This window comes from Macrobrachium rosenbergii, chromosome 16 (genome assembly GCF_040412425.1).
Source record: "Macrobrachium rosenbergii isolate ZJJX-2024 chromosome 16, ASM4041242v1, whole genome shotgun sequence".
Classification (NCBI taxonomy): Eukaryota; Metazoa; Arthropoda; class Malacostraca; order Decapoda; family Palaemonidae; genus Macrobrachium; species Macrobrachium rosenbergii.
In genome coordinates, this window is record NC_089756.1 from 16402078 (window position 1) to 16427870 (window position 25793).

Below are 25793 nucleotides of genomic sequence, written 5' to 3' on the forward strand. Positions count from 1 at the left end.
TAACAGGAAAGCTACAATTGGGATTGTTCAAGCAATACTGAGATATTAAATAAGCAGGGAGAAAATTCCTCAAATTCAAGTGACAAAAAATTTAATCTGAATTAACATGTAAGATAATAAATATTCACAGCAATACTTTCAATGAAATCTTTTGGTAGCTGGATAACCACTTGCATAATTTTGCCTTATTTTGGGGGGGTCTGCTACTATGGATTCTCTATCTAGCAGGATATAAAATCCATTAACAGTAGTACTGTCTTTTTCTTCTTGAAATACAAACATCAATATACATACAACAATTTTTGAAGATGAATGTAAATTAAGATTTAACTGTCATTGTCATAAGGCACAATATTTTCATTCTCATTGCCTCAAAATGTACTTTTTAAAGTAAGCTCTACACCACTGAATGGCTTACTTCAATTAAATCATTTGACATCTGTGCATTAGTGTTAAACATCAATGTTTCCAAGATGAAACTGGAAAAGTTACTGTATATACATAAATGAACATCAATCACATCATCCACATCTTACTGAGGTCATCCCTTAAAACTGTGTGACAAACAAAACACACAAATAAACTACCATGTTTCTCAGATATAAAGCCTTAAAAGTGGCATTTCTAACAACATCAGGCAGCAGGTTCCATAAAAAAAAACTGTAAAAGAAGAGCAGACTTATGAAGCTGTTCAACCTAACTGTTATCTAACCCCAGCAATGTTAATACTGTGACTAACTGTGATGCTCAGAATTCCCTGTACAACTAAACCAACACATGTAAAGCATCTACAAAATAAAAAATTCATCCCAAGCCCAACAATCTGCAACACCCAAATACCAAACATAGTAATGTATTATGAAATTTAAGATTAAAAAACTATTCTTAACATTATTGTGATCCTACAATATTCTATCAAATTACAATATTTCCATGAATTCCCTTAAATTAACGGTAATTTATCATTACAAATAAAACTAATATACGACCATTACCTTACCTTCACTTTATCACCATTATCATAACTGAAAACTGATAAAGCCAAACATGAGATTGAAACCATAACAGCTGTCAATATTACCATAAACATAGAAATACACAAGAGAAAACAGAAAAGTAATTGCAAACAGAAATTTATTATATCAAAATCCTTAATGAATCAAAAAGTCTGATGAATATTTGAAACCAATCCAGAAAGACACAAATCCACACAGAACAGCACAAAAAATAAAGGAAGGAACTATCACAAACATAAAAATAAAACTTAACTTCATTCACAGTGTGAAACAAATAAGAAAAGCAACACACACAAATATTAAGAAAAACTAATTGTAAAACACAATACAGTACATTACACTATTAATCAGCCTACGCTCAAGGTCTGGTTAGTCGCACACTTTTATGATTATAAACATTTATTAAACCCTCCCTCTTCTGACTTTTATCTATTCAGTGCTATAATGATCATGTGATACAAAAATCATCCATAAACTTAAAAATTTCAAGCACTGATGACCTTCAGTGTTTAGAAGTTATCAGATATATTGTGTATGAAACACATAGAAAGTAAAACTACTAATGAGTACAGTACAGCATATGCTCTAGACCACTTTAATTGTGCAATTTATAGTTATGTATGTATATCAAAAGTCACCTACACTCCTTTCTGATTTTTACAGATTTGTACTGATCCCAAAACAAAACCAGTTACAACCTATTCACGTAAAGTACCTTACACTTTCAGTTCTGAGGGATCCCTTTAGAAGAATATATCTGAACGATTTCAGAAATCTGTATTATTAGTATTAGTGTTCATTTTATTACTGGTATTACCCCTCACTTGGCAAGGCTTTCTGATTTTGCTTTCCTTTCCTTCTCTTTGGTTTCTTCTCACCTTGGAGTGAAACTTTTAATTTTCTCTTAATCCCATTCCCACCCTTCAATCCCATTCTGGTAAAACCATTTGATTATCACAATTCATAAACCAAACCTTCAGGCCCACCAAGAGTGAAGATGTGGCTCTATGGTCTAGTTGAGCTAATTTGAAACAATATTAAAATATGAGAGGAACGCCATAATAAAGGGACATCAGTCCTACCAGTAAGTACTTGTATTAGCCTTGCATAACACACCTTGCATGGCACAGTTAACAGTACTGAGGGTTCTTTGCAACGTCTCTTCTTATGCTACGGTTGCATTGCTTTCTGTCTTTTGCCATTTGACTGCCAGCTTTGGTCTCTTCCTACCTATCTTCGAAAAATTTAAAAGCATTTTACTAATTGTCTGTTCACTTTGGTCTCTTTCTACCTAAGTGTACAAATTCTTTGACTTTAAAATAAAACTTTTGTGGAAGTCTACAAATGTGACTTGACAGTCTCACTGAACTACTATAAAAAAACAATTAAAAAGTACTATACTTGTATTTCAGTACTCATCACTAACATAACCATAAAATACTTTGTCAGTGACACGTCAGTATTTTTCAAGTAATAGCTTCACATAAATGTACAACTTCAAGTAACTAGATTTAAATATTCTGTGGCATCCGTATGAGTTAATGGAACACTATGTTATTTTCTACAAAACAACAACCAACATTTTTTGTCTTTCCACATTCTACTTTACTACTGCATTCCAAATTGAGCATTCAAAGCTATCAAACCTAATTTAATAGTTGTAGTAAGGACATCCATTATAGATGTCCTCTCATAAGCTGCAGCACTTTATACCATTTGACATTTCCAGCTAGTTTCATATGATGAGGTTTACCTCATCACAAGGTAACACTAAAAAAAATACTAAAAAAAAAGTCATAAAAACATCAACTCTCAAAAAATCAAGCAACAAAAACTAAAAAATATACTGTACATAATTTAACATCTGCAGTCATGTTTTAAGAAAATGTCTTCTCTCTTTTGGAAAAAAAATTCATAACTAGGTCTTCAGAGAAGAAAAACTGAAAAATCCATTACATAATGAGAGAAGACCCTAAAAATTCATAACTAGGTCTTAAGAGAAAAAATACTTAGAAATCCAGTACAGACTGAGAAGAGACCCAAGGTTCCACTTTAAAAAAAAAGAGAAGAAAATTTATAGTTCCTCTTTGACAGGAGCTGAAGGGGTTTCAGTATCTTCCTTTTCAATTGGTACTTGTGGGGAAATATCTTTTTCAACAGTTTCTTCCATGTGTTCAACTACCTCTGATGGTGCTTGTTCTTTGAGCTCTCCCTTCTCTACAATTTTTTCATAATCATGATCATCATCATCATCATCATCATCACCTTCCTTCTCATCTGGTAAATCTTCCTCTTTTTCATCCTCATCTGGTATTTCTTCCTCTTTTTCATCATCATCACGTGTTTCGTCCTCTTTTTCAACCTCATCTAGTATTTCTTCCTTTTCAGAGTCCTGTCCCTTGACTTCCTTCACATCTTCATCCATGATAGTATCTTCTTCTTCTTTTCTTTCTTCTACAATCTCCTGAGGTTCCTCTTTAATATCTACTTCTTTCCTTTTGTCAATATCAACTTTCTCCTCACTGGCATCTTCAGACATTTTTACACCTTCTCCATCAACTTCCAAGTTAGGAGCTTCATCTTCTTCATCTTCTGTATAAGCAACACGTAAGTAACCTAAATAGTTATTGTATGGAGAACCAAAGAAAAGATAATCTCCCACCTGATCTGTTTCTGATATGAAACGTACAATGCCATTGTCTCCTTGAAGAGAGCCTACAATATTTCCTTCAGCATCCAATTCAACCACAACTGCTACATTGGAAGCAATCATTTCTGCAATTGGTTGAAGATGATAAATCTGTAAGGTAAAATCACATGAAAGAATACTAAAAAAAAAACAATAAAACATTAAAAGCAAAACCATAGATAATAATAATAAACATCCCAAAGGTAAATTAAAATACCATTTTATCACACAATTTTTACAGCTAGAGTATTTAGCATTACAGTAATACAGTAGCTGGAGGAGCCAGTTGCAAATGAGATCCCTATATTATGTAATGATTCTATAGGGAAAGCCTAAGAATCTTCTCAGTTAATTGTCAATGCCCTGACAAAATATGTACAAAATCAAATCTTACCCTAAAAGTTCATGTGTCCAAAAAGCCCACATAATTATAAAATACTAGAACAATAAAATTAACATCTAGTAAAAAAAAAAAAAAGTCTACTTGAGAGGAGAATATTAGATCAACCATACTATGCAATGAAAAGGAGATGAAGAAAGAATTTTTAATGACTGGAATTATTAAATCCTCTTGCCTTTCTATAAAAAAATCTTGGCTGCCCTAACAAACAATGGCAAAAGATAATTTCTTAAAAAAACTAAATATTAACTCATTAATATTAACATAAGTTCTTCATCTGCCTATATGAGTATTCCAAATGTGGAATAAATGAAAATGAAACATGCTACTTTCCCCCTCCCCCAAAAAATACACATGCAAGAAACAGATATGAAGAAGAAACTTAATACTAAAAACTTACCTTATAAGATGCATTTTCAGTAAATTGATTTGGATATACTTTGGAAATGGTATCAAAGAGAAACTTGGGTATTCCCACAAGGCGTAAAAGTAATTTCCGTACAAGAGGAAACCTTGCCAATATGCTTGTAGCATCAACTTTTTTGTTATCAACAGCAACCAAAGACACATAATAGCCACCATCCTTCTTGGCTCTCAGGTTGTCAGGTTTACCAGGTAATCTATCTACAAACACATCAGTCTTTCCAGCATTTGGGCCATTCAGCCAGTGTCTGAAATAAAACAAGATATATTAATTCCTATACAACTTACACTCCAGTACAACAAATGGCTCATTTCCAATTCTTCTACAATACACAACTGTGAAGAAGTTTTGTTAAACACACACACCCATATCTCAAAACATACAATCATTTTCACACTATACTTTCAACAGACATAGCCAGGTCGTGTTACAAGTTTGTGGCAAATACTTCATTAGCAATAGGCACTCACATAGGAATTAAATGTGCTACAGCAGAACAAAAATCACTCCTATTCATGCGCAGCAATGGCAATGAATTGCCAATATGTGGTATGGAAAGGCACACCATGCCAGTAAGTTAAAATGCTACCAAATCTGAATAACAACAAAGTCTTCAAGCTTTGTATGCTTACTGAAACCCTGAGGTTCCAAAGGCAAAAAACAATCTTCAATACTGACTGATGTCAACTGTTCATGGTTTATGGGCTGACTAATCACAAGAGTTCTACCAGTCTTTCACAGCTGTTGATACATACAATGAAATAAACTAGTTAAAAAATGAAAGGCTAATAATTCCAATATAAAGCCTTCAACTTGATGCAACTATTCTACTGTAAGTAAAAAAAGCCAAGGTATAAATAACCCAATTACAATATTATTTCATCTCCAGCTCACCTAGATTTGGGCTAGAGAGAAAAAATACACAGGGTCAAGTTTTGTGTTTTACTTTGACAGCAGAAGAAAGAAATGTTTACCCATCTTATCTAATCACAAAGGGTGATTATTTCTTTTATGCTGGCAATAGAGGGTTGGCTGCAATTATTACCCATGCATAAAAAAATGGCTGACTATATTCAGTTATCCATCTAGTTTCAGGTAACACCTTGAAGTAAAAAAAAAAAAAAAAACTATCCAAAGCATTAACTTAGTGCCCTGTCAAGTAGCCAGCAGTATTCTTTATCAAAGATAAAGTACTTTTACAAGAAAAATCAAACCATGAGAACCTACTGTCAATTACTAGGGGGTATAACCCAACTGTTGAAGGAAAGGCTGAAATGCTCTTAACCCTTAAACGCCGAGCCTCTATTTACAAAAGTGTCTGTCGTATGCTGGCGGCGTTCGGGAGTTAGCGCCGAAGTGGAAAAAAAGTTTTTTTCAAAAAATTACAGCACGCTTAGTTTTTAAGATTAAGAGTTCATTTTTCGCCTCGCAAAACGGTTAAAGCTAATGAGTTATTTTTTGTTTCTTTGTATTGTACACTAAATTGCGATGATTTTGGTATATAACAAATTGTATAACGATCAAAGCAACACAGAGAAAATATTATCACAAAATGATGCATGAATTCATAATGCGCGGACGTAAAAAAAAAGTTTTTTTCAAAAATTCACCATAAATCGAAATATTGTGCTAGAGACTTCCCGTTTGCTGCAAAATTAAGGTAATTGATTGAATATTACTAGACTGTAAGTGTTTTAGCTTACAATTGCAGTTTTCGACCATTTGGGTCGAGTTAAAGTTGACCGAAGGTAGAATTTTTTCTATTTATCGTGATTTATATGAAAATATTCCAAAACTGATAAAAGCTACAACCATGAGTTATTTTTTGTTGTATTCTACACGAAAATGCGCACATTTTCATATATAAAACTTTCTGTAATGACTAATATAAAACGGTGCAAACATTACGACAAAGTGACGAAAGAATTTCTGAGATGTTCAGCCAAGTTACCGCGCAGACGTAAGGAAAAAGTTTTTTTCAAAAATTCACCATAAATCGAAATATTGTGCTAGAGACTTCCAATTTGTTGCAAAATGAAGGTAAATGATTAAATATTACTCGAATGTAAGAGTTTTAGCTTACAATTGCATTTTTCGACCATTTCGGTCAAGTTAAAGTTGACCGAAGGTTGAAATTTTCGCACTTATCGTGATTTATATGAAAATATTTCAAAACTGATAAAAGCTAAAACCATGAGTTATTTTTTGTTTTATTCTACATGAAATTGCACACATTTTCATATATAAAACTTTATGTAACAACTAATATAAAACGGTGCAAACATTACGACAAAGTGACGAAAGAATTTCTGAGATGTTCGGCCAAGTTACTGCGCATGGACGTAAGGGAAGTTTTTTTTTTTTTAAATTTACCATAAATCGAAATAGTGCTAGACTTCCAATTTGTTGCAAAATGAAGGTAAATGATTGAATATTACTAATATGTAAGGGTTTTAGCTTACAATTGCGTTTTTCTACCATTTCGGTCGAGTTAAAGTTGACCGAAGGTTGAGATTTTGGCACTTATCGTGATTTATATGAAAATATTTCAAAACTGATAAAAGCTACAATAATGAGTTATTTTCTGTTGTATTGTACATGAAATTGCACACATTTTCATATATAAAACTTTATGTAACGACTAATATAAAACGGTGCAAACATTACGACAAAGTGACGAACGAATTTCTGAGATGTTCGGCCGAGTTACCGCGTGCGGACGTAAGGGAAAAGTCTTTTCAAAAATTCACCATAAATCGAAATATTGTGCTAGACTTCCAATTTGTTGCAAAATGAAGGTACATGATTGAATATTACTAGAATGTATGAGTTTTAGCTTACAATTGCATTTTTCGACCATTTCGGTCGAGTCAAAGTTGACCGAAGGTTGAAATTTTGGCACTTATCGTGATTTATATGAAAATATTTCAAAACTGATAAAAGCAACAACCATGGGTTGTTTTTTGTTGTATTGTACATGAAATTGCACACATTTTCATATATAAAACTTTATGTAACGGCTAATATAAAACGGTGCAAAAATTACGACAAAATGACAAAAGAATTTCAGAAATTTTCGGCCGAGTTACCGCGCGGACGTAAGGAAAAAGTTTTTTCAAAAATTCACCATAAATCAAAATATTGTGCTAGAGACTTCCAATTTGTTGCAAAATGAAGGTAAATGATTGAATATTACTAGAATGTAAGAGTTTTAGCTTACAATTGCGTTTTTCGACCATTTCGGTCGAGTCAAAGTTGACCAAAGGTTGAAATTTTTTGTAGTCGACGTACCGTTCGTCCACTCGGCACCCAACAGACAATTTTAGTTGACATATGGTACGTCCAGTCGGCGTTTAAGGGTTAATAAAGATCAAGGTATTGTACTTCTAAATGGAAAAATCAAATAAAAAACTACTACCATGCTGTTGCTTAAACATCACTTTTATTGGCAAGAACAAAGACTCGCATTGTGAAAAAATAAAGCCAGCCCTGGGTTATGAATTCTGACTCTGTGGTCTGAATAACCCACACCTAATAATAATAATACAAAATGTGAAAGATGCACTACTGTGAATGAAATACGGAAAGCAAATTATCTATCATAAATGAAGCACTTTCGAAGGTAAAGATGAAATCAAGCTTAACAATGGTCTGCTCACTTTGTCTAGCTTTGAAGACTGACTTTATCAACCAACACACATTAGTACTTAAACCTTTCTATTGTCCAACAAATACCAAATGTGACCTATGTCAATGTGTAACCACAATATATGCTAATACTTCCGATGTTCATCACCATGGAAACTAATGTCAAGGAATATAACAGACATCAATTCCACAAGTCTTTACCCAAATGATTAAAAGCAACATTCAACAGAGGTCCAACACATTCTTCATAATGCACTAATTGGTAAGCAAGTGGTTATAACCATTGCAGGTTATTTGCATTTTACAGCAAATCCACCCTATAACAAACCAGGTTATTGATAATAAACATACTGGTAGAAGAGGAACTTGCTGAAAAATTCACATGCGCAGCAAGTATAAAGCAGATAATTTCACAGCAGAATTTATTATTTATTACTTGACCAATAAGGCCTGAAGAAATAACAAATATCCCTGATTAAAACTAATACAGTAGGTCACATTACATTAATGCTGACCTAGCATAGTATACCTTACCTTAAGACTCGAGATCTGAAGGTTTCACAAAACAAAACAAAATCACGATCTGGTGAAAGCTGAACCCCATTGGCAAAATGAACATTCTTCACCAGCACTGAATTAGTTTTTGTTTTTGAGTCAAACTTAATCAATCTGCCCAAAATAGAAAAGAACAAAGAATTATAAGTATGGATCACTCACGAAATACTGTAAATTATATTAACAACTCCATTAAAACAACATAAGTTAACACGTGAAATTACACTGTGAACTGATTTAATTTTTGCTGCTTGCACAAAAAATTTGGTATTCTTGCAAAAAAATATGTAATATATAATTAAGTATTTACAGTAACCCAGACATAAAAGTAAATGTTAAAGGTGTTACAAATGTAAAATGAAATACTGTAAACATCAATATGACTTGTTATAAATATACTTACTTTTTTATTTTAACACTTACATGACACATCCAAAGGTTAATATCTTATCACATGAAGTTTTGAATAATAGTATGACATCTATTTTATTACGGTACAGTTGAACCTTTATATAGATTTCAGCAAATACCAATTCTTTAAAACTACTGATTTATTGTAACCATAGTGGCCAGCACAGTGACAGCTAAATAAATTAGTGCAGTGGTCTGGTTAAACTAAATACTGTAACAATGACAATAATAATAATAATTTTATAACTATGATGAAAAAAAGAAGACAGCATGGCCTCTAACTTGACGTGAAAAAACTATTGCTCTGATTTTAAAACCAATTTTAAAACTTCAGTGTTAGTTACTGAAAGGGAATTTCACGTACAGAATACTGCACCCAGCTTTGAATCATAGTATCAAGTATTAACAGACTTTCACATACACCACAATGGGCTGCCTTGCTAAAAAGCACTACTCAGTTACATACAGGTATTATCCTACTTACAATGGGGTTAGGTTCCAAAAAACCCATCGTCTGTTGGAAAGAAACGTATCTTGAATATAGCATAGCCTACACTATAAAGTATATTCTATACATATACGGTGTAGGAATTATTATCAGCTAACTCTGAAGGTTCATGCAGACTGACGTATGATAATTCAATACAAAAAGAAACTTAATAACAAACCAGAATTAGCTTGGCCTACACTATGGTATATCGTATGCATATAAAGTAGCCTAGCCTACATTATATTGTACTTTATATTCACAACATAACGAATATACATCTTTTCCATGGATCTTTTAAAATGTTATGCTTTACTTCCCTGTATCCAATAATATTGTATATATTCCTATATTGCATTTGTATTATAAATTGTAATCATAGGGATCAATGTTATAGTTTGGAAATCGATTGCGCAGTAAATTTATTTCGCCGTATTTAACTCGGTTCAGAGCGCTTTTCTTGCTTCTAGTTAGCAAGGTTATTTTTCCTTATATGAGGTGTTTTTAAGTCGAAATATAACTTAAATACATCTCATTCTGAAACTAGTTTAGCTATTTTTTCGTTAATAGATGACATTGGCCATGTGGGGTCATGTGGTTTTGTGTAAAAAAAAAAATTCAAAATTCCGTTCACTATTTTCACTTCATTTCATCATAATACGAACTTTACGTATTTACCTTTTATCGGCGTGAAAGTAGCAGTAATATGTGTTCTCTCATGCTCTGTAGTTTTGATTAAAATATTCTCTCCAATTTTAATTACCGTCAAGTTTCATCCATGTTGCCCATGCATGATAATTTATAGCTATTAGCATCTTGAACATAGTTTTCCTAGCTTCAGCTACAACTTGCAGCTTAAATTCAGCAGTATATTTCCTTGCCGATCTTTTCTCCATAGCGAATAAGGGTATAATGTAAAAAATATATCAGTCCTGTTCTACTTGACATCATTTGTAACATAACTATGGTAATTGTCTACTACCGTACGATGGTTGAAATACAAGGTACTGTTATCCGATTTGGTTATTGGCAAAAATGACATTTTTTTAATAAAATAAAGTTTTATATATACTTACCAAATAATTACATAGCTATAGTTTCTACTTTACGCAGTAGCTAAAAATCTGAAATTCGCGGTAGCGGTCTTTTGTTCTGGGTGTAGGTATACTGGCCCGCCCACTTTCAGGGAAGAATAGGTACAACGTAGCTAAAGAGCTCAATTCGTTTATGCTCTATGTCCATGAGAGGGGAAGAGGGAGAACTCCGATCATGTAATTATTTGGTAAGTATATATAAAACTTTATTATAAAAATGTCATTTTTATATAAGTAACTTACCAAATAATTACATAGCTGAATCCCACATTGATTGGAGGTGGGATGAATGGATATATACTACCCCAAAAAAACTGATATGGAAAAGAATTTGGAATAGAAAGTTAGCTAGCATCTTCAAATGCTTGTTGTAACCTTACCTCATGAGGGAGCAACAGCAGACGGGTACTGCCTCTGGTGATAGCTCCTATCGACCTGCAGCGGCGTGGCGGTAGAGCCAAGGGTTGCCTCTACTTGAGTGGGTGCTTTGTAACGTAGGAGGTTAATCGCAGGTTGCCAAAGCTTACAATCCAAAAGGGTCACATAAATAATATGTGGATATGCCCTTGCCCTGTGTGCAGTACACACCACCACGAAATTTTAACCAAAACCATAAAATACAGATTGGTGACACTCATGACTCAGTGTTCACAAGACTTCCCAAGAAGTGAAACTATCCTTATTCAAGGAAAGTAGATGGAGGAAAAAGAAGGCATTCCTCCTATCCTTCATCGCCTAATACCATGCCAGCTGCGAAGAATGGACCTAAAGTACTGCATTTTTCATACACTGTTTCAATATCCTGTAAGTAAAACATGGCAGACACTAATTTACACCTCCAAAATGTTGCTTGCAAAATTGAAGAGAGAAACAGATTATGTCTGAAAGCCAAAGACTTCGCCATGGCTCTTATTTCATGAGTTTACTTTACATAAGGGCAGTAAATCATCTTGAACTAACGAATGTGCTTCCGAAATCACAGATCTTAAAAAGAGTGATAATCCATTCTTGGACAATAGACAACTGGGGTCTTTCACAGAACACCAAAGATTTAAGGCCGAACCTCTAAGGTTTTTGGTTCTTTCAAGGTAAACTCTCAATGCTCTTACAGGACAGAGGACTTTCTCTTGATCAGATGGACCGAGTACTTCGGACAGGCTCTTGATTGAAAAGGAGCGAGGCCAAGGGTTAGTCGGATTCTCATTCTTGGCCAAAAAATCCAAAATCAGTGAGTATACAGCATTGCCTTGTGAGAAACCTACCCTTTTACTGATGGCATGAAGCTCACTGGCTCTCTTGGCTATAGCCAGTGCCATCAAAAATAAGGTCTTCTTCTTCAGATTCCGAAGTGACGATGAATCCAAAGGTTCAAACGGTGGTCCTGACAGCCATTTAAAGACCACGTCCAACTTCCAAGCGACTCCCAAGGGTTTTGCTTGCTTACTAGTATTAAAATGTTTTATTAAATCACTGATGTCTTGGTTTGAAGACAGATCTACTCCTCTATGTTTAAATACTGAACTCATCAGCGCTCTGTAACCCTTGATGGTGAATGTTGAGAGTCCTTTCGTGATTCTAAGATGTAATAGAAAATCTGCGATTTGGGATACAGACATTTGAGAAGAGGAAATATTTTGCTCCCAGCACCACTTCCGAAAAACTGCCCACATGGCTTGGCAGACTGCAGAGGAAGGTTGTCACCTACACTTAGCAATAGTCTCTGCAGCCTTCCTTGAAAATCCTTTCGCTCTGACAAGCTCCCTGACAGTCTGAAGCCTGTCAGAGCGAGAGTGGATAAGCCTTGATGGAATCACATAAAGTGCGGCTGTCTTGTTGAAGGTTTGCGTTGCAAAATGCTGAAGTCCAAGATGAATCACTTTTAATTTCTTTACATTGTTGTGGAGGTTTCTTTCGGAAGGAGACCATGTTCCTGAAACCTCCATAACACTGAGAAGGGGTCCCCAACCCAGACCCGAGGCGTCTGAGTACAAGCAGTCCCCGGTTATCGGCAGCCTCGGTTACTGGCGATCCGGTTTTACGGCGCTTGTCTAGCGACAACAATAACCAGATTTTCATCGCTGATAACCGGTTATCGGCGCTGATCACCTCTTATCGGCGGCGCTGATCACCGGTTATCGGTGCCACTAACCGGTTATTGGCACCACTAACCGGGGATCAGTGCTATTGTCGCCGATTTTCGGTTAGCAGCAACTTTCGGTTGTCGTCATGCTGTCGGGAACGGGACCCCACCGATAACCGGGGACTGCCTGTATAAAATTAGGTCGGGGTTTGTTGGAGCCAGAGATCTTCCTGTTGCAAATCTGTCTTCTGCCAGCCACCACTGAAGGTCCCCTTTTATCTGGGGAGTGATGTTGAAAACGAACGAATCCAGGAACGACTTCCTTTGCCAACTGGCCTTGAGGTAAAATTGCAGTACTCGTGTGTAGCCTGCCTAACAGAACAAACTTCTCTATGGAAGAGAGGGTTCCCAGAAGACTCATCCATGCATTGGCTGAGCAGGAGGGGCGAGTTACGAAGTCTTGGACTTTTCTGCGACAATTTAGGATCCTTTGTTGGGATGGAAAAGCCCAAAAACTCAGAGAGTCTACCACTATCCCCAAATATAGAGTAGACTGAGTTGGGACTAGTTGCGACTTCTTGAAGTTTATTAAAAGGCCTAAATCTTGAGCGAGACGAAGAGTTTTCTGCAGGTCCTCCGTACACTGAGATCTCGAGGGGGAGCGTAGGGAGCCAATCGTCCAGATTCAGAGAGATGTTTATCCCCATGAGATGTAGCCATTTCGCTAGAGGAGCGAGTACCCAGGTAAAAACTTGAGGGGCCGTGGAGAGTCCAAAGCAAAGTGCCCGAAACTGGAAGACTCTGTCCTGGAACACGAATCTCAGATACTTCCTGGAATCCGAGTGAACTGGAACATGGAAGTAAGCATCTTGCATGTCGATCGTAACCATCCAATCTCCCTGATGGATAACCAACAACAATGACTGACTTGTCTCCATTCTGAACCTCTTGTTTGAACAAAGAGGTTCAGGGCACTGACATCCAGGAAAAGTCTCCATCCTCCCGATGACTTGGGAACCACGAAGAAGCGGTTGTAAAACCCCTCCGTGTTTACATCCTTGACTACTTCCACAGCTTTCTTCTCTAGTAGGGCTGACACTTCCCGAGATAGGGCCGAAAACCTCTCTGAGTCTACCATGTAGGCTGTTAAGCTGATGGGAGAGGTTACTAAGGGAGGTTTCTCCCTGAAAGGGATTGCATAGCCCTCTTTCAATACCTTCAACACCCTTGGCTCCACATTCTTCTTTTTCCATTCTGTCCAGAAATGGGAGAGTCTTGCTCCCACTGGGACACGGAGGACGGACGACTCACTTTCGAGGTGCTGGTTTGGAAATTCGGAGGTTGGCTCTAGGTCGGGACTGGAAACGACCTCTAGAACTTTGAAAGGACTATTGCTGCAAGGGCGACGACGTTCTAGTAGCTGTGGTAGAAGCAGTGGCTCATGCTGGGAACTTTGTCCTTTAGGTGTACTGAGTGAGGAGGTCCTGAGTCGATTTCTTTTGTAGCTCTACTGAAACCCGCTCCAGGGTGTCCTGTGGGAACAGACTATTCTTGTCCACGGGGGTAAAAAGAAGCGAAGAACGTTGCAATGGGGTGACTCCCTTTGCCATGAATGAGCACCACAAATCTCGTTTTTTTAAGGACTCCTGTTGTGAGGATATTGCCAGCTCAAGTTCTCTTGAAGGGATGCACAGTCTTCTATTTTCTTGGCTAGAACCCCACCATCCAATCCAGAAAACTAAAGATGTTTTTAAGCAAATGGTCTAATTCCAAGGCGAAGAAAATTCTGGCTGATGAGAAAGCAGAACGACAAGAAGCATCTATGATACTGGAGAAGTCCCCTTGAGAGGAGGCAGAACTCCCAAAGCTTCTCCAGTTGCACAAGACAGATACTTCTGCCTTATCATTTGAGAGGGAGGTGAACAGAACACCGCTTTCCGGACATCTCTCCTTTCTGCTAACCAGGCATCCATGGGGGCGAAAGCTCTCTTCGAAGACGAAGATAAAACCATACGTGGAAGTCTGGCGGTACCTGGTGATTGTCGCATTAAGAAGGCCGAACCCAGAGACAAAGGGATGGCTGGAGAGAAGAACGACAGGTAACAGATCAGAAAAAACCTGAGCAGTGCCAAGTAATTAGATGTAGATTGCTCCTCTTCTACAGATTCCTCGACGGAGGAAGCGAGTGATCCTGGGGGGTCCATGGTCTCTTGCGCTACCAGAGTTGGCTTTTGAAGAAGGCTCAGAACCTTATCAAGCCGGAGTTGAGGTGGCACCAACAAAGGACCTTGAGCAACAGACGGAAATTCACCTGAAGAATCAGGTACTGGAATCTCTCGTTGCGGGGTCATGAAGATGCTAGAAGTAGGGTGGACTTCGAGAGAAGCGCCCACAGAGACTGGACGCACAGACGTTGAGCGCCCACCCACTGTCAGAACAGACACTGACTCCTTCGAAGCGGCTGCATTCTTCGCAGACACTTGGCGCCCCAGGGATGGGTGCTTGGCATCTGGGCGCTCAGTGATTTGACGTTCAAACTCTGAGCAGTCATACACGGGCTCTTCCAACTCGGAATCTGGGCGCCCACGAACTGGAAAGATGTGCACTCGGACACTGGGCGCTCTAGAGATGATAGCTCGGACACCGAACAATCTTCAAGTTGGCACTTACACACAACCATATCATACACTGGGCACTCTGACGCTTTGCACCGATAAGCTGGACTGGCACACACTCTTTTGGGGTCGGAATGCACTTTCGCAACTGAATGGAAGCGAGAATCTCTCGTCGGCAACTTCCGAAAACTACATGAAGGGAGAGGGCTACATTCTCTCACTGTAACTCGCTTGCGAGACGGGGGCAAATCTGTTTGCAAGGAAGCGTCCAGCCTTTTCAACGGCCTAGAAACATTCACAAAACGGCCACTGCACTTCTTGGATGCAGGAGAGTCCAAATCACTTAATGATAGGGCATGTACGTCCATCAAACGCCTTTCCAATGGCACTCTTCCGCAGCCTGGGATTGGCGGACAACAGGCTTGGATGAGGCGACAACTGCTCATGGGCAAACCCCACCGACCTCCCTTGCCAGTTTGCTTCCTCCCAGGCGAGCAAGGGGAGTTTACAGGGACCTTGGTCTAGGAGCATAGGTGGGACGAACAGCCACCCCCTCCACACTGCACTCAAGACTACACTATTAAATTTGTCCATCAGGACCACAGAATTCCCAATCTGGGAAACAGTATTAACACGTAAATTAAATTTTTTATCTACCCATGTTTCTAAGCTGGCAATGGCATTGGGTTCAGCAGAATGAGAGCTAGGTAATGGAGTGACAGAAAAAGCTGGAGGACTGGAAATGGAAGAAAAAGCTGTCACAGGTGTTGAAGGAATAGGCATAACATCAATATCAACTCCTGGAGAATGACCTGTACTAGTGGAAGCCTTAGCTTCAGCCCTAGCTGTAGCTTTTCTCAGACAGCCATGCTGTAATTTGTCTAAGTGAGTCTGTAAAGTCTTCCACTTCCCCTTATCTCAGCCCTTGCATTCTTCACAATTAAGCTCAGGAGAAAAATTTGCTCCCTACAAGAACTACATATGGTGTGCGAGTCATATTTTGCAGAAGTGAGTCTAGTTTTGCAGCCTTTGCTGCAATACCTAATGCTAGACAAACTAGAGTCAGACATACAGTAATAGGTCAAAAGTCCAATTAGGTAAATCACAATTGAAGATATAATCCAGAATTCTAGCTAAGCTAAATAGCTGCACTACCAAAAGCAAAGAATACTTCACCAAAGACAATCTCTGACAATCCAGCGAAAACGAATCAAGAGCTGCTATTAACTGGTGTTCAGTCATTAGCCAGCAGAAACGAATTGAGTTCTTTAGCTGCGTTGTACCTATTCTTACCGGAAAGTGGGTGGGGCAGTATACCTACACCCAAAACAAAAGAGAGCGATATATAGCTATATAATTATTTGGTAAGTTACTTATATAAAACAGCAGTTTCTCATTTGGTTGTTTATGGCTGTACGCATTTATGCAAGAGTATAACGTTGCTTACAATATTTTTATCATTCTCTTTTACTTTTTTAACTAGAAGGGATAGAGAGTTGGAGGAAAAGACGTTGGTCTATTGTAATCTGATCTCTCTCGCTGCCTGATTGCACGATGCCACGTGAAATTTAAAAATATTTTCTAAATATTGTCGCATCAGTACTAATTGCTTACCCCTTCGCAAAATCGAATTATCGTAAGGGGAATTATCGTAACTCGAGCACTATCTGCACATTACTTTTCTACATATATGATAACTGACATACAGATCACTGGTGTCATTCTGTATTTACCTTCCAGATGGGTCACTAAGCATTTCAACTACTCCATCAGACAAATCAACAACACTGGAAGCATCAGACCAATATATATTCCCATCTTCATCAATGTCGAGATCATCTGGGATCTTGGGAACAGCACCATCAATTTCCTGTGTTACATCAAAAAGACTCTCCTTCTTTCCTGTACAAAAAAAAAAAAAAAAAAACTGAAAATTAAGATTGAAGAGCATGTAAAAACACATCTAGAAAACCTTTAATCTGTAAACTGGACAGCTCAGTGGCAAGAAATTTTAATCCTAGCACTGCTATTGGTGAAGAGACAGACAAGGTGCATTACAGATTGAAACTAACAGGACTAAAAGTACCATCAGAAAAATCCTAGTTAAAGTGGAAAGCGACTGCTTAAATTGTGGTTTAAATATCAGCACTGTTCCATAATTTCATTAGTAAACATTGTAAAAATTTGTGATGCGCAGTACATATGACATGTATTTCTCTACAAAAAAAAAGGGGGGAGCTTAAAATAAAACTGAGGAATTCACAGAGAAGTGACTGCAATACACAGAGATCCATAGCTGAAATGCAATAGGCACACTGTGCAGCAAATAAGGAATTAGCAGAATGTGGTGTTCACAGTGGATGAGTGGCAGGCCTATCTGTTGTTCAATCCCTTTCATAAACGGTGTATCTGTGGCCTGGGGATGAATCTTTAGAGGAAACAGCAGCATGCCGGCAGCATCAGTGGGATTATTGCACTGTATGCCCTAGTGGAAGCAGAAACATGAGCAGTTTGAAGACTGAAGCTGACTCACTCACAGTAATAAAAGGATTTCATGGATTGGAATGAGCAGCAGGGAGAGGTAAGGCCAGTCTGTCTTGGGTCAAGGAGACAAGGAGGGATGGCTCTGTTCATGATGAGACTGTGACCAGCACCCTGGTATCCCTTGTGCATGAAGCTGCATCAGTCTCCAGTGGTGGAGGCACCCCACTTCTTCCTGCACTATTCAATGGTAACTGTTCTCTGATTGAGGGAGGGCGAGATGGAGTAAGCTATCATAAGCAAAAAGTCAAATGAAATGTCAGCTTGGATCTTGCAGTCACAGCATTTACATGATCTCTTCTGCACAAATTTGAACAACTAGCTGTTGTGGTGTATTCTTGGCAGAATGATAGTGCAATCAGGACACATTCTCCATAGCATAAGGCATCTTATGATTAATAGGTTATATTGTAATGCACAAATGCATCTTTTGGAATTACAGCAACAGGCTTGGCATAGCTCAGTGATGCAATCACACAAATGTTTGCTGTCTGTCTAGCCTAACATTGGTTTCTTTCTGTCTTTCTCTGTTATACATATACCATCTATTGTAATACTTACCGAATCCATAAACAGAACCAAAAAATTACTTTTAAAATTTTTCAATTTTTTAAACTAAAGAAAAAATATATTTGTCCTGGACCATTTTCTACACCCTGTAAAGTCTGAGCTGTAATCAATTTCAGATACAGTACACACACAAGACACAAGGAAAGGCCAAAAATATCCCATCTTCCAAAAATAGCAGCTCTGCAAAAACGTTTTTATAACAATAATTATGTTACTCTTGTCTTCCTTGTGCATTTACTTACATATACAATATCTCCACTCATCTCCAGCCTCGCCTCTCATAGTTCTCATCCAAGTAAGTCTTGGTCTTCAAACTGTTTTGATTCCCACAGAATCCCAGCTGACTCTATTATGCACACTTCTCCCTGGTGCAAAGAACATACATAAACCATTTTCATCTTCCTTCTTGTCATTATCCTTCTCGGCTACAGCCTGTCATTTAACTCCTAGTCTTCTCAAAGCTTCACTCTCAAATCGACAAAATCACTGTCATATCTTAACTAACATTTTTTTTAGAAATTTGAGGAATAATTCCTTTACCATTGAGGAATAATTCCTTTACCATTTCTACGTGGGTTTACATGCATTGTTGTGTGCATTCTTTATCTATTATTATCAGTTGTATCTGATAATAATTGGAAAAAGTCCCGCACAGAGATTTAGAATAAAAGGTCTGTGAATACAAACAAGTTTATAGCATAAGACTTTGAAAGTCTACAAAGGAAACCCATATATTTACATAAGATTTCTTGAATGAACAGCAAAACATTCATAAATATTCCATAGAGCTATACTAGACAGAATAGTAGGGATTACTATGGAAGATATAAAACCAAATACAAGTAATAATGAAAAATCTTTACAATATCGAAGCTTGTATAACTTATTACTTAAAAAAAAAATTCATACAGAATAAAAGATATGGCACTTTAAAGTTACTCCACATAAGTCTTTGGCTACCATAAATTTCCATTAGTGACAATTTTCACTTGGTCTGACAAGCTGATCTTAAGAATTAAACCAGGGTGACTGATAAGCAAAGATTCGATTATAACTCAACTTTCAACATACCATCAGATAAACTCAAGTTCTGTTTGTAATGAGCTGTTACTTGCTTTGTATGTTTGTTTAAATTCAAATTGACAAATGATGCTAGCTTGATGTTTTTTAGCAGACAACACACAACTGCATGGAAAAACAAGGAAATTCAAAACAGCAAAATGTGTTTAGACAATGGATACATATTTATTAAGGTACAATAACTAAAAATGTAAAGTACTCTCAGTTAAATATGTTTACCCTTCACAGTGTTAAACAAGTTTGATTCCCTAAAAAAAGGCAGTTTACTATACAGAATGAAACTTCAAGTTGACTCACCAGTCTCGACATCAAGGGCAAACAGTCCTAGATATGCATCAGCCACTATCAGTTTGCCGTCGGGTGCAAATCGCAGACCTAATGGACGCCCACAAATACTCTCTTGCCAAGGTCCATCTGTTCATGAAAAAGAAAAATTTTGAGATAAAATGCCAATCAAGATCTGATTTCTGTAATACTACAGGTAATGAAACATAAGTTGAAAGGGGTGACAGAGCCTTTAGGATAAACAGAGCAATGCTATGTACTACCACCTACTGTCTTTTAAGCTTTAATGAAAAACACATTGAGTTTCAACCTTCTATTTTGGTTTTGCAACCTTCAAATTTAAAAAAGAAACAAACAAATTGATCAATAAGCAAAGAAAAACATACCCCAAATTCTGAAGCAAGGCGTACTGCATCATGAGTGAGTCATACTGCACATATAATTACAGTATTACATAAGCATCACCATCTACTTTCAGTAGAAACTGAATTACGCCTTATGTAGTAAAGTGCATATTGAGCAGACATATACCTGTACTAACATTTAAGGGATAAAAATTAGCCAAAAAAGACATATACCTGTACTAACATTTAAGGGATAAAAATTAGCCAAAAAAAGGTATTTTTTTCATTGATAATATACACACATCATGTCCACATTTGAAATAACGAACTTTTGAACATTCAGTACTAGCCAAATACTCTACACATTCACACATTCAGTAGCCGCAGCTTATTTATAAGCAGATTTCTAGTGAATCTGACGGTATACAGTACTTGAACCAGCTAAGACACTTTAAATTTCAATGCAGGGCAGAGTATAGTACCAGGTTAAGCACTTCATATGGAAAACATGTGCAGTACTAACATACTTCTTCCAAATACAAAGATGTTCCCAAAAAGCATACCAGAAACAATAAGTAAAAATAAATTCCCTTTCACGAAAAACGTAAATAGTGTACGGGCCAGAATGTCTAATTTCTTAAAAGTTTCCCTACCTAGCCTTAGTAATCTTTACTGATACTGTATATTTATACATAACACCTGAAGCAAAAATCAAGATATTTATGGTAAAACATATTGCTTCATTATTTTCACGAGCAATCAAGACGACGCTAACACTGGGTCAATAAACTTTCAATTATATCTAGCCACAGAAAGACTGTTAGAAAAAACAATTAAGTGGTGTACTTTCAAATGGACTACATACATAATGACTTTAATTACACTTTACAGTGGACTACATACATAATGACTAAGATATAATAAGCAGATGCATTAGTCAGTAACAATTTATAGGCGACCATAGGTCAAGTAAATTCGAACAAGTTTATCACTCCCAACTTTTCATGGTTATGAAAAAAAAAAAAAAAAAAAAAAAAAAACTGTATACAGTAGTAGAGCCAAAAACCACATCACTATCCTCTAACAAAACAAAGATTGCTTCTGTAATAGCTATATAATAGTTATACAATTAAATTATCATAGGAAAACCAAAACTAACTTTACTTACCACAACCTGGTCCAATAGTAGCAACAGTTTGAAAATGGTCAAAGTTCTTTCCCCAAACTCTCAGGATTTTTCCATTATGCAGACTTGTGAACAACTCGTATCGGTCCCGAGAAGCTACAGACTCAGGACCATTTATCTTGCCATCTAAAATGCGTCCAGCATCATTAAGTAAGTCATTCTTTGCCAATGGCCCCTCAAAGGGTAACGTTTCATCTGTCCTAAAAGATGATACAACGAGTTATGATGGAATACCTAATAAATCTGAATAAAATGTGATGAAAAATATTTAATTTTATCACATTATACCCCACTCACATTACATAATGTTGCTACAGAATAGTAAGACTTCACACGCTAATTTTAAAGTGCTGTATAAAGATATGTGCTAAAGGACCCCTATTTAAGAGATCATTACCAAGATGATGACCTATGCTGCTACGTAAGGGTGGGGAAAACCTAGATAATTTACCAATAAACACTGGAGCAAAGCAATATCAAGTTCAGATGGTGACTAGATTAGCCTACTATATATACTGTACACATTTTGCCATTACCTTATATCTTATGAAATATAAATCACATCATTCTACAGTAACAGGGTAGGGCAAAGAATATTATCAGTTATCAGCAAGTTGCCATTTAATCAAGATAATTAGGGTCAGAGCCAAGCACTGGGGCCTAGGAAGAAATCTAGTGCTAAGACTTAAAATCAGGAGATATTTCTTGACTCTTCACCACTGAGAATGCATAGTGCATAATGACAGTCTAGAACTGAATTCTAATGAGAATCTGAGCTACACAAAACCAATCTGAATAACTGTCTTCATAAACTGTTATGGTCATTACAAAGTAAAAAATGAAAATGACCTATATTGAAGTTTGCAAACCAAAAAAATATAGTACCATACTTACTCATAATATGAAAATTTCACATCTGGAGGAAGACCTGGTAATAAAACTAGAACCAAAAGGAGTACGGTTATGTCCACCACCACACGTCCTATTGAACGTAAAATACCCATGATCTGAAATGAAAAATACAGATAGGGTTTGATAACAAGAAAACAATTATCGATGTTCGTGCGGTGGCCACTTCAACTAACTTTTTTCATTATATGAATTTTGATGATCTTAAGAAGTATACGGGTTGGAAATCACCAAAAGTATTTAAACGCCACTATCTTAAGTCTTTAGAAGCCCTTAAATTTTCCACAGTTGCTGTGGGTAATGTTGTCCCTCCTGGTCCAACTCAAGTTTAATTCATGACTGTTTCCACCACCCGCCCCCTCTTTTACCTGTGAATTTAGTCCCTAACCCTCCTGTCTCACCTGCTTACCCTGCATCTACCCTTGGGTCAGTTCTGCCCCTTAGCCTAGCCCATTCATTTTCCACAAATGCCTCACTGTCATTTATTTTTGTTAACCTTAAGTATCCTGGCTGGATTAATATCATAAATTTCCGAATTTTTACCTGTGTGCCTCATAAATGTTTTATTATGAATTTCTGAATTTTTTATCTGTGTGCCTCTGAATTCTGGTTTTCTGGATAATGTTTTGAATTGTCAGTATTAAAACACAGTGAAGTTTTCTCTAAAAGTTTTATTTAGATCCGTTGTATATTCTTTGAGGCGGGCCACCAAGCTCTCGTATGGCTAATTCTCTGTCACTATTTCACTGGCTGACACAGGTCGAACCCAGAAAAGGGATTTTGACAAAGGAAAAATCTATTTCAGGGGGAAGACCTGTGTCACCCAGTGACCCATCCCTCGTTTTTCCCACCCGGGTGATATACTCAGCTTGGTGGGTGCTAAATTTGGGATGACGTGTCAGTCTCGTGATGACGCCTAGTTTGCGAGCGGGTGAGTATTCTTGGTTACAGGTGTGTAACGGCCCATCCAATTTGGGACTTCGAGAATTGGGAGGTCTGTTGGACGAAGGCCTGTGGTAGTGATAATAGCTCACCCCTTGTGTATATCGACATCTATTTAAGATGAGCGAACTGGAGGTAGTAACTCCAGCATTCTAGATACCTTTTTTCTCTGGTATATGTAGCAATCTTATACCCAGAAATGTGCTAATTGGAACCAATTTCACTGGGTGACACAGGTCTTCCCCAAGAAATAGATTTTTCCTTTGTCAAAATCCCTTTTTTAATGTTATATCAAATCACAACACTCACAGGCATAAAATAGCACAGCTTACACACAAGTGATCTCATTACTACTTTACCCTGCCCTGGAGAATAGGCTTCGTAGCCCATAACGAAGTAATATACATATAGCCTAAGCTGGAAAACTACTGGTTTGTACGTAAAATTTACAATCAAACAAAGAACAGCCTTGCTTAACAATTTATTTAATACTGTTGAGTTCTATGCTACAGCTCATATTCTAAGCTCTTTACCTTATATTTACATGACATTAATTTGGGTGGATGAAGTTAAGATGAAAATGCTTAGATGGATGTGTGGAGTGACAAATATGGATAGGATCAAGAATGAAAGAATAATGGGAACCAATAAAGATGCTGAACTACCACAGAAGGCCCAGGAAAGAAGACTGCAGTGGTATGGCCATGTGGTGGTAAGGGATGAGACATTACCTCCGTAGGGGGGAGAGTGATGCAGATGGAGGTGCCCGGTGGGAAAGCAAGGAAGACCAAAGTGACAGTGGATGGATGCTGTTATTAAAGATCTGAGAGACAAACAATTGTCGAAGGACAATGTGTATGACCGAGCCAGGTGGAGGAAAGGTGTCAAAAACATCGACCTCACACAGAAGCGAGAAAAGATGCAGAAAAAGAAGATTAATTTGGGTAAATCTTGAATACCAACCAATGAAATAAATGATGCCTTTGGATGAGCAGGGTGGCACACAGCGCACAATATTAGCTTAAATAAGCCAGCAGCACACTGAATCACAGAGGTACTAAATAAGTTATAAGTTGACTACTGTAGCCTAATTCTAATAGGCCTAGCCTACTCTTGTCACATTTCAAGCTGACTTTCTAGGCTACCCATCCTGATACTTACTTTAGCCTATTAAAAAAAAACATGGGTAAAACTTGAAACTATTACCGTGGCCTACACACCCTTCTACTGTAGGTTCGGCAACTTCTAGTTTACATGCAAAATGGGCACCGTGTTTTGTACCAGCTGCTTGGGGACAAATGTAAAACAGAAAACAATGACATTAAAAACCCTAAAGAAAAACACGGACAAAAGGTGGTAAATATTCCAGTCAGCAACTGGCAGGAACCAGGCCGCGGTAATAGGTATTACTTGCACGTATTACCAAAACCTGAAGAAATACAGCTCATAACTTCATACCAGTTAAACAACCCTAAACCTACCGTAACCCACCTTATGCACAGCAAAGTCTAATCAAATCCTTAGGCTAACAGATCAACTTTAGTAGAAGGGTCCGCTTATGAAGAAAATGCGGTATTAGGCCTATTTTATAAGTTGCCAATACACAATGTGAAATTGTAATCTAGATTTTTGGAAAGAGCTTTTCATCAAATTATGACTTTTAAGGTAAGACAATATCAGGCCCCCGTCCCCTCCATAACTAATACTACAGCCTAGCCCTGAACACATCAACACCAGCAGCCTAGACCGGCACGTCTCTAGCTGGCCGAGCTCGGCCTACCTTAATTCGCAGCCTGTTCCTTAGGCCTACCGGAAGCAGCCTAGATTTTCACAACTAAGCAAAGCTGCCCTACACACAGCCACATTAAGGCAGGTCGCCCCGAACCAGTTAACAGTTTACACACCCCAAAAAGCTCAAACTGAAACTGAAAAGTCTAGGCTACCCTACCGAAATGACTCAGCCATAAAACCTACCGGATAGGCCTAAGGAAGGGCTAATCCCCTCTCGCCTTTCACCGTATCAAGGTTCACGGTTAGAGACTAGCCCGAAATTATACTCACGTCTGTTACCTTCGGCAGGAGGGACGCCTCGTAACTGAAGGAGGATTGGGTTCGTCTGACCGATCGCCTACACTATCTCTAGAGATAACATGTGTCTTGATAAGACCGGGGGAAATTCACCGGTAAACTGCAGATTTTCTGATCCGGAGACTGGATCACGGCTTTCACACTATCAAGATAAACACCGTTCAACTTGACTCAGGTGGCAGGAAGTAGCCAAACACGTTCGACTTTCGTTCGAAAGCGTCGGCATGGTATGGATTTATCGCTATCTCGCTCTCGTTTTGCCACGTTTCCTAATTTTTTTTTCACATTTTCAATTAGAACATATACATACAACAAACTTTTATAAGATCTGCCACGCATAAGCATTCATGTTAGGTAATTTCAGACATTTATATTCATAGCACCATGAAGCAATAAGCCATTCAAACACAAGTTTGAAATGTACTTCCC

General features: G+C 37.5%; 1 protein-coding gene across 4 annotated transcripts; it reads right to left on the minus strand.

Moving 5' to 3' along the window:
• Positions 1 to 258: 258 nt before the first annotated feature.
• On the minus strand, positions 259 to 25793 carry LOC136847111 (adipocyte plasma membrane-associated protein Hemomucin-like). 4 transcript variants are annotated; one of them, XM_067118442.1, is made up of 8 exons: positions 25338 to 25793; positions 22320 to 22432; positions 21408 to 21625; positions 19908 to 20024; positions 17153 to 17321; positions 8712 to 8846; positions 4506 to 4776; positions 259 to 3816 (listed from the first exon to the last, which is right to left on the minus strand). In XM_067118442.1, the coding sequence occupies exons 2-8, from the start codon at positions 22427 to 22429 to the stop codon at positions 3091 to 3093; spliced, it is 1746 nt and encodes a 581-aa protein (XP_066974543.1). In that variant the 5' UTR covers positions 22430 to 22432; positions 25338 to 25793; the 3' UTR covers positions 259 to 3090. The 4 variants fall into 4 exon arrangements, with proteins under 4 accessions (XP_066974543.1, XP_066974544.1, XP_066974545.1 ...); XM_067118443.1 differs by having other exon boundaries at positions 25347 to 25565; XM_067118444.1 differs by lacking the exon at positions 25338 to 25793 and adding an exon at positions 25251 to 25313.